Source organism: Sinocyclocheilus grahami, unplaced genomic scaffold, assembly GCF_001515645.1.
Source record: "Sinocyclocheilus grahami isolate Dianchi unplaced genomic scaffold, SAMN03320097.WGS_v1.1 scaffold247.1, whole genome shotgun sequence".
In the NCBI taxonomy this organism is placed as follows: Eukaryota; Metazoa; Chordata; class Actinopteri; order Cypriniformes; family Cyprinidae; genus Sinocyclocheilus; species Sinocyclocheilus grahami.
This window is the reverse complement of record NW_015505426.1, coordinates 272,281-285,231: the sequence shown is the minus strand read 5'-3', so window position 1 is coordinate 285,231 and position 12,951 is coordinate 272,281. Positions and strand designations below refer to the sequence as shown.

At 37.0% G+C, this 12,951-nt stretch overlaps 1 protein-coding gene across 1 annotated transcript in view; it reads left to right on the top strand.

Annotated features, from left to right (window-relative positions):
- Positions 1–2,015: 2,015 nt before the first annotated feature.
- The window catches only part of LOC107598185 (rab effector MyRIP-like), a 184,349-nt gene continuing 173,413 nt past the window's right edge, over positions 2,016–12,951 (top strand). Inside the window, 1 exon segment of the mRNA XM_016289460.1 lies at positions 2,016–2,233. Coding sequence (XP_016144946.1) covers positions 2,016–2,233 — 218 coding nt within the window.

Below are 12,951 nucleotides of genomic sequence, written 5' to 3'. Positions count from 1 at the left end.
ATGTCTGTATTTGTAAAAATCGCTGCACAATCATTTAATCCTGAATTCCCCAGACTCAAATTGAAAGGTATTTGTTTGTGGTTAGTAAGATACATGTATAAAATGTATGCAGTACATGGATAATTGTGCGTGCATCTAATAATCATTTTGAGTCTAATATCATCCCATACAAATTCGCCATACCCGCCATAACTGCATTGTTTCCCAGCATTATGCTGACCATCTGCTTAGCGGCTGGTAAAATTAAGTCTTCACCTATGGTGTGGGGCTTTCCAGATGCAGCTAGTCTTGATACCTCATACTATGCTGTCACTGCCTTTTCATTTTCGCCACCCGTCACACAGTTTGACTCAATCACTTTTTTACGTTGCTGGTAATCTTTCAATTTATTTTTTAAAAATTCTCGAGGCTTGCTGGCAAACGACCCATGTTTTGTTTCGAGGTGACGGTGTAAACTTACATGGTTTCAGTGCCTCATTAGAAAGGGTCTCTGAGCATAGCACATAGACAGGCGTGGGGTTATCAGCAGGACCAGCACTGGTAAATCCGAAGGACAAGTACTCCTCGCTGTACCTTTGACCTATGACATTGCTACCTTTTGTAGAACTGCTTATAGATGAATTGACCTCGTTTTTCATTTAATTGATGAAATTGATTAACTTCACACTGTTATTAATCAGAACTGAACCAACACTGAACTGACTTGACCGGAATAATGACATTATTATCTTTTTAGAGCTGCTTTACAGCAGAATCTGAATTGTCTCCATAGTTGAGTTTCCAAAACTGAATCTGTTATTTTTCTGTTTATCACTGTGAAGCTGCTTTGACAATCTGTGTATATATAGAAATAAAAGTGACTGATTTCAAATATTTTAATAAAAGTATAATCTATTAAATGTTATCTGTAAATAATTAAATATAATTAAATATGAATGTGCTGTATAATTTGTGTTTTATTCATTTGTAGTACTTGATTTTATTGGCAAAGCTTGGCAAACTATTGGTAAAATCAATTAAGTAATATTCTCCTTTGTGTATTATACATGCAAAAGTATTGAAATTCATTATAAAACTGTAGATACTAGTTCATGGGATCACCAGATCAACACCATCTAGTCATAAATCATTAGAATTTATGTTTTGTTGTTGTTGTTGTTGTTTTTAGCTGTAAATGAATCACATAATGGTAAACTGTGCATAATATTAACCACCGGAAGACCACAGATGGTTGTCCCTACCTATACTGCATTAATAGAATGTCATATTGTAATAGATATAGAAAGTATTCTTCAAATTATAATTTTAACAGTATGTTTTGTGCCATGTCCATGAGCAGGATTCTAGCCTTGAAGCCTCAGAAGGATAGATGCATCCTCACTAGTATACAGCCTTCTGTTTGAGAAGCATCCCAAAGCTTGAAACAATTTGATGTAACAAAGTATGAAGTAACAAAGCCTCATTTGCTGAAATCACATAAGTTGGTGAGTTTGATACTCAAGACTCAAACCAATAATTTAAAACAAAATATTTATAAATGTTTTGAAGCTTCATGAAGCAGTGTTTTGAAAGCAACCATTAATATAGCTCACTAGGTTTCAGAACACAGCCATATAGTGCGTATCTGCTGTGTTCTTTTTTTCAGTCCCAGTCCAGCCCTGTTGTGACTTTATCCTCATATTTGTGTCTGTTTGTATGTATGTATAAACAGAGATGGAGAAAGAGAAATTATACAGACTGTATCTGTATGCCCCACACATCTGCAGAATTATTCTTACTTTAATTTTTCATTCCTCACAGAATCTCCAATTATTCTGCATGACTGTGCGCCTTCAACCTTCCCTTCAGATGCACTTGCTCACCTTTCTCCTTCTCTCTCTCTCTCCTTCTCTCTCTCTCTCCATCCCCTTGTTCACATGCCCCTACTCTCGCTTTATCCCCTCCCACTCCTTCTCTCATTCGCTCTCCTCCAACCCCTCCTCTCCAACCCCCCCCCATTCCTTCTCTGTAGTGAAATGAAGCAGGAGCTGGAGGAGGAGGGCAGTCGCTGTTTGCTTCTGTCCAAGCAGCACAAGTTCAACGAGCACTGCTGCTTCTGCTGCTTCTCTCCCTTTACCTTCCTGCTCAACCCCAAGCGCCCATGTCTGGACTGCCACTACAACGTCTGCAAATCTTGCCGCACCTACAATCAGAGCGAGAGGGGCTACATCTGCGCCACCTGCCAAAAGAGCAGGTAAGTGTCCTCGAGCATACCTGAACACATACATCTTCGTAAATACATATACTTAAGGATAGAGGGGCCATGTCTGTACTTCCTGGTAAATGGACATGTTACAAAATACACTGTGTTATGCAATTACATTTGGACAGGGAGACACCACACCTGCTGGCGCACATGGTCACACACATATCGTTCAAGCAGGTTACAAGTGGCACATGGAAATAAGGAAATAAAACAAAAAAATATATGTAACGTGATTCTGTTTTACACACACTGTATTGTTTGATTGTTTATAAGTGGCTTTTAAAATTATAATGCTAAATGGTAATACTAAAGAGATTTTAGGCACAATTTTCTGGATTTGTGTTTATGAATAGGTGCTTGAGCATTATTGATGGGACTGTGGGGGTACTTAAGACAACATAGGTTCTTAAAAAACTGCCTTAAACCTTTTTCCTCATAGACTTGAATATCTCGAGGAGTTCCCCTGATTTGAAACAACCTGTAATGTGAAAAGTTCTATGCAAATAAAACCTAACCTTCAGAGATGTTTAGATTTTCATTAATCTGTTATTTAATATGTTTATAAAGCTGTTTGCCCCAAGGTGACTGTTGGCTTGTCCCCACAATGAAGATGATTTCAGGTTTTACTGTCCTTGTGGGGACATATGGTCCCCATAATGTAGACACACTGAGAGTGAAAGGTGAATAAAGGTGTAAAAAATAAAGTATATGTTGAAATTGGTGCTAATATAGTGAGTGTGTAGAAATATGAAGCAAGACGGTGTTCCGGAGTGAATGAAAGCTATTTGTGTATTTTAATGGCAATACTAGTCCGTGTCAGAAAATAAAGTGGGGCTGTCTAACAGGATAACAGTTGTGTTTTCTCAAACTAAGCAAACATTATTTTAAACATTATTTTCAACTTTATTCAACATTATTACTATTATTATTAGCATTAGCAATTTTGCATCTGCATTTTAAATATCTGGTGCATTTGTCACTTTCAGTGTCATATTTGCCTACAGCCCTGGCTAACATCTTACCCAGATATTTATATATGTTTGAGCAGTGATAACTCTTTTTCATCCCTGTTTGATTTATTAAATGCTGGCTTTTATGACTGCTGAATATCTACCTAGCCCAATAGAGAATTGATGGCATGTATGACTGTGTGTTAGAGTTTTTCACAAAGCGAGATTGGAAAGACAGGAGAGAGCAGGAAGAATAAGGAGAAGTTGGTGTAGTGAGAGGGATGGTGAGAATATCTACAGCATGTTGATTATTTATAGTTTGTGTGTGTCATGTGGTCTAAATGCATGTGGGTTGAAGGGATAACCCAAAAAAAATTTAAATTCTCTCTTTATTAACTTATCATCATGTCATTCCAAAGTCCAAACCCAAACTGTCATTCTTTAGAGTTTCTCCCTTTTATCGGAGCAAAAATAACAGTATACAGATTTGTAGCAACACAAGGGAGCGTAAATAATAATAATTACTACTATTTTGGGTAACTGTGCCTTGACAGCAGTGTGAATCAGTGGTGTGCAGCACAATATGAATCAATCAGGAAAATACATCCCATCATCCTTAGCGGTTTTTCGCTCATACTGTCTCACACTCTCTTATTTGCTGTCTCCCTCTCTCTTCATAACTTTCTTTCTCTCACATACACTCGCTCCGTGCCTGAGGCATGGATTCTCCACCATGATTTATTCTCAGCGAGTTTCCTTTTCATGTTCTTTCCATGAAATGTTTGCTGTATGAAAAATCAGACTCACAGATTTCATTTTACCAGATATCAGCATGTATTTCATGGTAACAGCAAATAATGAGTTCCATTGTCTCTTGCTTAGCTATATTTCAAGAGATGTAGCCCCAGCTTTCCACTCACAAAAATTGATTATGGCAACATTGAATGAAATTACGCATTACTTGAAATGAATATGGTTATGTTGTCAGGTTTTGAGAGAGCTGATAACCACCATCTAAATTAAGTTTGCTTTCTTTGCTGTAATGATCATCTACGCATAATAAGGAAAGCATTTTAATTTGTTTTTGTAAAGAGCCTATAATGGCATCTGTATTGGGTTTGTAATTAAAGCAATGTTCCAGGTTCAAGAGAGGCTAATTTTTGTCAGTAGTGTCCATGATATGTGACATTTCCACAGATAATATTGCCCCTTTCTTTTTTTTTTTAAATAAGCAAAAATGTATATTTAGATTTGTACAGTTACACTGGATGTCTATAGGGCAAGATTTTATAGATATTTAAAAATATTATGGAGATGTTTTACTGAAGTGCTTATATTCTTTCATGTCTAATATTATTGTCTGTGGTAATATGTTACAGATGAAGTTAATATTTCATTAACTAAGAAGGACATTCTTTTAAGTAGATGTATCGTGTGTGTGTGTGTGTGTTTGTGTGTGCGTGCGTGCGTGTGTGCATGCGTGCGTGTGCGTGTGTGTGTGTGTGAGAGATAGATGCTGACTCAGATGTTACAGTCACACATCTCCTCTCACACTTACCCTGAACACATTCAGTAAGACATCACAACAGTGTATGTTTCCTTTTAACTGTAAAACAAAACAGTGTGTTTGCATGTTTGTGCATGTTTATGTTCATGCCATTATAAAGTTGAAGTGAGAATTGTGTCTTTGCACTGTCATTACGTATCACTGCATCTTGTGAGCTCCAGACAGCAACACAGACGTGAGCGTTTGGATGGTGCAACACACAGATGGTGAAATAACATGTTGTGTGCCTGTGCAGATGGGGCCTGACAGGCGTAATAGGTTGAGGTCTGCTCCAATCATCCAATCTGTGGGTGGGTGAATAAGAAAGATACAAGAAAGCTGTGTAAAGCCAGAACCGAAGAAGAAACATTTAGAAATGTAATGTAATGAAAAGTATCTCTCAGCATAACTTGCATCCATCTGTGAAATTAAACCACCAAATTTCTCATTTGAATTCAGTGTCATATTGAACTTTTGAAATGTCTCTGTGTGTATGTGTGTGCCACATTTCTAGCACATTTTGTACATGCTGAAAAATGGCATTATATACTACTGTTTAAAAGTTTGGGGTCGGTATGATTTTATTATTATTATTATTATGATAATAATAATAGTATGATAATATATATTTTTTTCATTATTCTTTGATGAATATAAAGTTCAAAACATTTGTTCAACAGCATTTGTTTGAGAATTAAAAAAAATACATATGTTGTAACATTATAAATGTATTGACTTTAACTTATGATCAATTTAATGCATCCTTGTGGAATAAAAGCATTAATTTATTTGAAAAAAAAAAAGTTATTTTTTTTCTATCTTTTTATGTTTAGGTTTTAAGGAATTATGACCAGACTAATAATTTTGCTTGGTGGATGATATAATGGGCTGAAACATCCTTATGTTAAAGGAGGCAACAGAGCCATATCTACAGACCTTAATATCACAGATTCTTGATGGTAGGGTTCCTGTGACTTGGGCTAGTATGAGTCTAGTACACACTATATCATTGACCACTCACTCACATTATATTCAGAATATAACATCTAGTTTAAAGTATAATAATCAGAATAATTAATCTTCAGACCGTTACCAGAAAATTTTCAGATGCTTTTATTGTCCATTCTTACACACAGGGACACAGGGCAGTCAGAAAGCATCCTATGGATGTTCTGTAATCTGAGTTGACAGAGAGGAAACCGCCTGGAAAGATATGTTCAGTCAAAATTTAATTATACGCCTCCTTACTTGACCCTCTCCTGAAGGCTTTTACCTCACATACACTCCTATCATGAGTGCGAGTGTGACTGAGTTTGTGGCTGCTTCCAGGAAGTACCGTATATGGGCCATTCTACAGAATAAAAAACTTGATAAAAAAATGTGTCTTTTTCCAAACTTGTATAATATCCAAGGTACACATATAGTAATTGCGCAGTTAATTCTCATATTGTATTTTCAGAATGTTTTGGAATATTTGTCCTCTCCCCAAATTTGTCACTAATGAATCACAGCAATAATAATTTAATTAGAGGGTTATATTGACCTATTAAGATTTTGCCTACATCTACATTGTAAATATATTTTTTTGCAATTCCTTTTTTTATTATTTTGTTGCATTTTGAATCCAATATTTTTTTGTAAAAGGCATACAGTTGATTATACTGATTTCAAAGTTAAGGATTCATTAGTTTGAATATACATTGAACCAAAAACTATCATAACATCTTGATAATTCAGTATACTTTATTTTTGGCAAAACATGTTTCAGTAGTGACTGCACATTTTCGGTAGTGACAGTTGTAATGACTTGATTACTTAATTTTAGGGAATTAATTATTATTAATTCATTCAGGTTTTGAAAGGACTCGGATCTGAAAATTCGAGGTCCACCTGATTAAAACTGATTTCAAATTTGTTATTTTACACTTTAAATCAACGGTCGTCCAGCGAGCCGTGACCTCAGTATTTTTTAACAAATTGAATATGTAATTTCCCCGGCCACGGGTAATAACGTTCTCTTATAAGTAAGCTACGAGCTAGGTAACGTGATCTTTGTCAAAGGTTTTAACCTTAAAATTATATGACACCAGACAATGATTCTTTATAAATGAAACATGAATTTTATTGGCTATTCTAGATTACATTAAAACTAGGCTAAAACACACACACACACATATACAGCTCAGAAAATTGAAGGAATGAGTTAACGGAGTTGCATGAAGTTTCAAAGTTCTAACACTCGTTTCCACGAGTGGTTTTAAATTCAACCCGAGAGAATCACAAAGCAGATATTTGGCTTATGTTTACTGCTTAAATTAGCTCGACACCAGTTCAGCAGAGATAAGATTTTGTCCGTTTACTTGTGTTTTGCTTTGGTTGACAGCTTAAAAGCTGAGATGATTTCCTGTTGCTGACGCAGGCTTCCTGGATGGCTGCTGGAGGGAAATTCCGTTGCTGATTGGTTGGTCGCCTTGGCGCCGGAATAACGTTTGGATGACGTCCTTTGGGGAAGCCTTCATTGGGTTGGTTGGTTGCCGGGTTACAGAAGAGGCTTCAGCAGTCCTGCTAATCCCTCGTTGGATTGGTTGGTTTCTTGATGACACAGAGGCTTGAGCAGTTCTACTAACAGTCTGAGTTTGAAAGACTTTAAGTTCTTTGAAGATCGCGAAGTTTCACTGAAGTGTTTGAGTTCTTAGATGGTCTCGCTGTGCGATGTTTCGGCGTGGGGGCGCTTTGTCACGCTCACCAAGGTGAAAGCCAAAAGGTCTTGAGAGAGAGAGAGCGAGCGAGCCAGAGAGCTTTGTGTCCAATTTTAAGCAGGCTGACTTTTGTCCAGCCCACAGGTCGTTGTCCAATCAGATGCTGTTGCAGGGCTTAGCCACGCCCAATACTGTTCCTTATTATGCATGAATCCCATGTTTCCAGTTAGGCGTATTCCTGCAAGTTTTAATACCGTCTTATAAAGTGTCGTACAACACACACTGTTCAAAATAAAACATTTTCATCCATACCAAGGTTACTTAAATATCATGACCATTCCCACAAGCCTAAACTTTGCATATCTGGCATACACGGAGTACCTTTAATCACTTTATCTAAATAAAAGGGTTATAAAATATCGATTCAACTTAATAGATTACAATAAACACAGCAAACATATATATATATATACACTACTTATGAGTTTTAAACGATTGTCTGTTAAAATTGTCATGCAAGGTTCTGTTTCTTTTGTTGTAAGAGAAGTTTTGTAAAGGTTTCAGACAGTGGCAGGAAGCAGATGGTCAATAAGTCATGTGGCGTCACTCTGTATATCCCGTGCTTGCAGGCCCGAGGGCGTGATTAAATTACTGTCCTTTTCCTGTTTGGACATAATAGTTCCATCCATTGGTGGTCACAAGACATTGTGGTTTCTATATGTTGTGAACAAACCTTCCTGTTCAGATACAAAGAAAGCTTTGTTGTCTCCTGATTGAATTAGTTTCGATCTCATGAGTAGATGAGTTAACAAGACTGACAGGAAATCGCTCAGAATATTGGAGTCATGTGCTGGGTGATTAGCAAACCTCATGATGGCTGATGGGGCATAGCAGTGTCCGTTCATGTACTAGAAATCCCTACACAGTTATGCTTTGGTAGTGACTACATTGCATTACAGAATTTTAACTTGCATACTAAAACACTACTAAAACATACAAAAAAATTGCATAACTGTACTAAAATTTTGTTTATTTTCCCCAAATATGATTGTGTGTTCCCTTTTGTCATGATGACAATTGTATGGGATAATACCGAAAAAAACAACAATGTCACTACTGAAACAACACCAAATGTTTCGGTAGTGACAATTTTAGATACTTTTATCTCAAAGATGCTAATCAGCGCATGGTTAGCTAGCACAGTTCTGAACAGTTGTACACACATAAAAATTTAATATGGAATAACTCCCAAAAAATGTGCTTAATTGCAGAAGAAAAGGTGTTCGGTAGTGAAGTTCCTTAGAGTTACACACAGATTTTTCAGACTTTTGAACACATTTACCTCAAAATGATGGGGCCTATCTATTCACCCTGTAGCTATGAGAGAGAGTGACACATAAATATTTCCTGATCATAAATGTAGGGGTGTAGTTAATTTCAGTCTTAGCCAATAAACTAAAACATACACCATTTTGGTAGACATGGAAAATGCGGGACACATCTTTTTAACAAAGTTTCATAATTTACAAAGAAAATATAAAATAAATATTTTTTTGAACTCAAAATATATTTTTAAAAACAACAATGGAGAAAAAAAATACAAAAATAGCTTACAGCAACAAGCAAGTCTAGCGACAAACATGATACTGAACACTAGATAAGCCCTAACAAGCAAGCAAAATCCCAATACCCAAATAGCTTTAAAGCAAAAGACCTTCTGAACTAGCATAGACTGAGGCAGCATGCCCTTTAAGAAGAGAAGCAGTGAAGGTGTGCTCTTCTTTAATAAGCAGCTGAGAAGAGCAGCATGCCCCTTTAATGCAGTACAGCATATGGTCAATACCCAAAGTTTAGGCAACAGCATGTTGCCCTATCCAGATAATCGTTAGCATTTAATAACACCTTTAGTAGCAAAATCTACATACTACAAGTTAAGTATCAAGCACATTACCGATACACTGTATAGCTTTAAGCAACAGCATATCACAGACTTAAACACAGGATGTGTTTAATGAAACAGCATCCTCAATACTAGATGAGCCTTAAGCAGCAAGCCTGCTTCATATCAGACAGTCTTAAACAGATTTAAAAACAAGTCTCAGCTGTGGTAAGTTTAAACGGTAACGTTAATGTTACCAGTGTGTCAAAGTACAACCAATAAGCCTAAGCTACGGCGTGCCTAGCAAACCAACATGTTACTGAACAACTAGCCATAAACAACGAGCAATATTTGACAATAGCATATTTGCCAACATAGCGTTAAGCAAATGAAATAAGAAACTTAGCAGGAAATGTTGCTTAATATATTTATGGGGGAAGCGTCACCCCAAGCTCAGCAAGTGAGGAAACAGAGGAAAACGAGTTACCTGTATTTTTTATTTTTTTATTTTTTTAAAGGTGCTGCTTGTACTGCTTAGAATAATTGGACTATATTTAAATCCCTTGTCTCCATTTGAGCGCTCAGTCGATACACGAGAATGCGTGTTTCATTTAAACTTGTTCTCATGGCCTTAACTATCGGCGTGTCCTCAGAGCGATTACATGCTCTAGACTACGTGTTGCTCCAGCTGTATGAACACAGATGCGTAAATGCTGCTGCAAACATGCTTTTTTCAATTAGCAGACCAGGTAATATACACAGCGATATGGATTAAAACAGCATTCACTTATCTTAGATGTGGATTTCAGATGTTCTGAAACACGCTGCAACAGTTTGATTTGCGAGCAGCGATGCTTAATTTCCCCTGAAGCAAGCTGAATAGCTGCTGAATAATACTGAATACAGCTTATATAGGAATGCCACGATAGGTGTCGTATCCCTATAGGTAGATGTGATCAGCTGAGAATCAGATTAAATTAAAATTAAATTACCCAATTAAAAGTACCCAATAAATTATGATTTTACTTATATTACGCTTACTAATATTTTAAATATTATTGTGGGTTTCAATAGAGAATAGAAGGATCTTAGTGTCACAAAACAGACTGGGAGAAGCACAGGTAAGATAACTGGGATATGTTTATTTATACAGCAGAAGCAACCTGAAGCAGGTACGTTCAGACTGGACATTAATCATAACATAAAGGAAGATAGCTTAAACGGTCCTTTCTGCTTTAGCAGGATAGTCGAACAGAAATATCCCATGGGGAATTCCAAACAGCAACTCAGGTAAGTATCCAGTTTTCATAGAGTTCAAATGACTTCTCATGATAATTGGGTTCTCTTTCCCTTGCAGGTATAAGGATATAAGGACAAATGAACTGTAGATGGCAGAAGAACAGGTAGGGGAATCCAGGTAGGTACTTCAGATGAGTAGACAGGTTAATGTTCACCAAAACTCCAGAAGATATCAAACTTCACCATCCATACACAAGGTCTCCTTCAGTTGGCAGGTAGCTAGACTGGAGAAGTGAACAAATGTAAGGTTGGAAGCCTGGAGAAACTGCAACGAGACCAGACAACTGTGATGTGACTGGTGACAGTTTATATAGCGTGGGGGAATGAGGTGATCAGTAAGAGGTGTGCTGATTAGGGACAGGGTGCAGGTGTGAACCAGACAGGCTGCTGGGAAATGTAGGTCTGGGCTAATGACGGAGCTTGTGAGAGGGCTGGTGACTGAGAATGTGTCAGTACCCCTCCCAAAGGTGTGTCCTTATGCCGTAGTGGGACCTTGGTGGAGAAAGGGGGAGCCATGGGGGAGCAGACAAAGGCAACCAAGGTGGAGCTGATGACCACCAGAGTACAGGAGTCGAGGTTAGGGATTCGACCTCCATTGAAGGAGAAACGGCTCTCCTGGCCGTTACGAGGGAAATTGACAGAATTGCACCCCTTGTCATGACTAGAGAACTGGATCCACTGGAACTGGGAATTGCACTCCTGGCCGAAACTGGAGAACTGGATCCACTGGAACGGCACTCCTGGCCGTGACAAAGGAACAGGATTCACATGAGCAGGGAACAGCCCTCCTGGCCGAAACTAGAGAACTAGATTCTCTGGGACTGGGTTTGGCACTCCTGGCTGTGATGTGGGTACTAGATTTATTAGGAAAGGGATTTAAAATAGGTCCTTCACTCAGGCTACTCACTGCACAATGTCTGGGACTCAGGTCATAGGCTGGAGCCTTCAATGGACTCAGGTCGAGGGCTGAAATGTGCCCTGAACACTGGTCAATGGCTGGGGCCTGTACTGGACTTTGGTCAGAGGCTGAAGCCTGTAGTGAGAGGGCTGGTGACAGAGAATGTGACACTTAGTAAACATCTAATATTTGAATACTTAAATGCTTTTTAAATGTGTTTTTGGTTGTGGGACAGCAGTTTGCACCAATTCTATATAAATGGCCCATATATAAATACTAATAGTTGGGAATACATTAAGCAGCACAATTTTTTAAAACATTAATAATAGCAATTATTCTTGAGTACTAAATCAGCATCTTAGAATGATTTCTGAAGGATCATGTGACACTAAAGACTGAAGTAATGGCTGCTGATAATTCAGCCTTGCCATCACATGAATAAATGACATTTTAAAATACATTAAGATAGGAAAAAGTTGTTATAAGTTGTAATAATATTTCACTGTATTACTGTTGATCAAATAATGCAGACATGATAAGCAAGAGACTTTTTCCAAAAGCATAAAAAAAATATTTTGAATGGTAGTACATTATGATTAATATGTAATTTGTTATTACAAAAACTTAGCAATCAATATAATATTGCATTAAACTAATATTTTTACTTGGTCTTCTTCACAGTTTTAATAGGTCTTGATTATCATGTGTGTTTGTCTTATTGTGTTGGCAGGCTGCAGTTGTATGCTTTATGGCTAATTGTTATTTGTCAGTGCACATTTTAGAACCAGCCATGTGCAAATGTATTATTGTGAGCACTTGGCACATACAGTATATCATCTCTGTGTTTTTGTCTGATTGATGTTAATGAGGTAAAGTGCTTCTATGTGTGTTCCTCTCTTAGATACCATATGAGACAATCTCACAAGTAACTTCTCTCATGAAACACTAACAATGGCATTTCCTTAATTATCATTAGCATCAATGGCACATTTGTGTTAATGCATTTATGTTGTATGTTAATGGTTTGAGGTAATGGATACATTAGTGTATATCTGACAGCTTTACGAATGAGGATTATACCTTGTGCTATTAAACGACATAAGAAATACCTGATAATGACTCATTCATCTCTATTAATTACTTTTTTCTTCCATCATTGCTGGCATTTGTGCTGCTAATGAACACACTTCCTGTACACTCTTAAAAATCAAGATTCTTTACTAGCATATGCGGTTCCTTTAAGAACCTTTAACATCCATCCAACCTTACCATTACAGAAAATGTGCTTCATTGTGGAAAATTATTGTGGTTCTTTAAATTATTAAAATGTATTTTTTGGAAAATTGATTTTTAAGAGTGTACCTTTTAGTTTCTGTAGCTCAAAAGATAGTTACCCACAAATTGATAAAATGTATATATATATATATATATATAT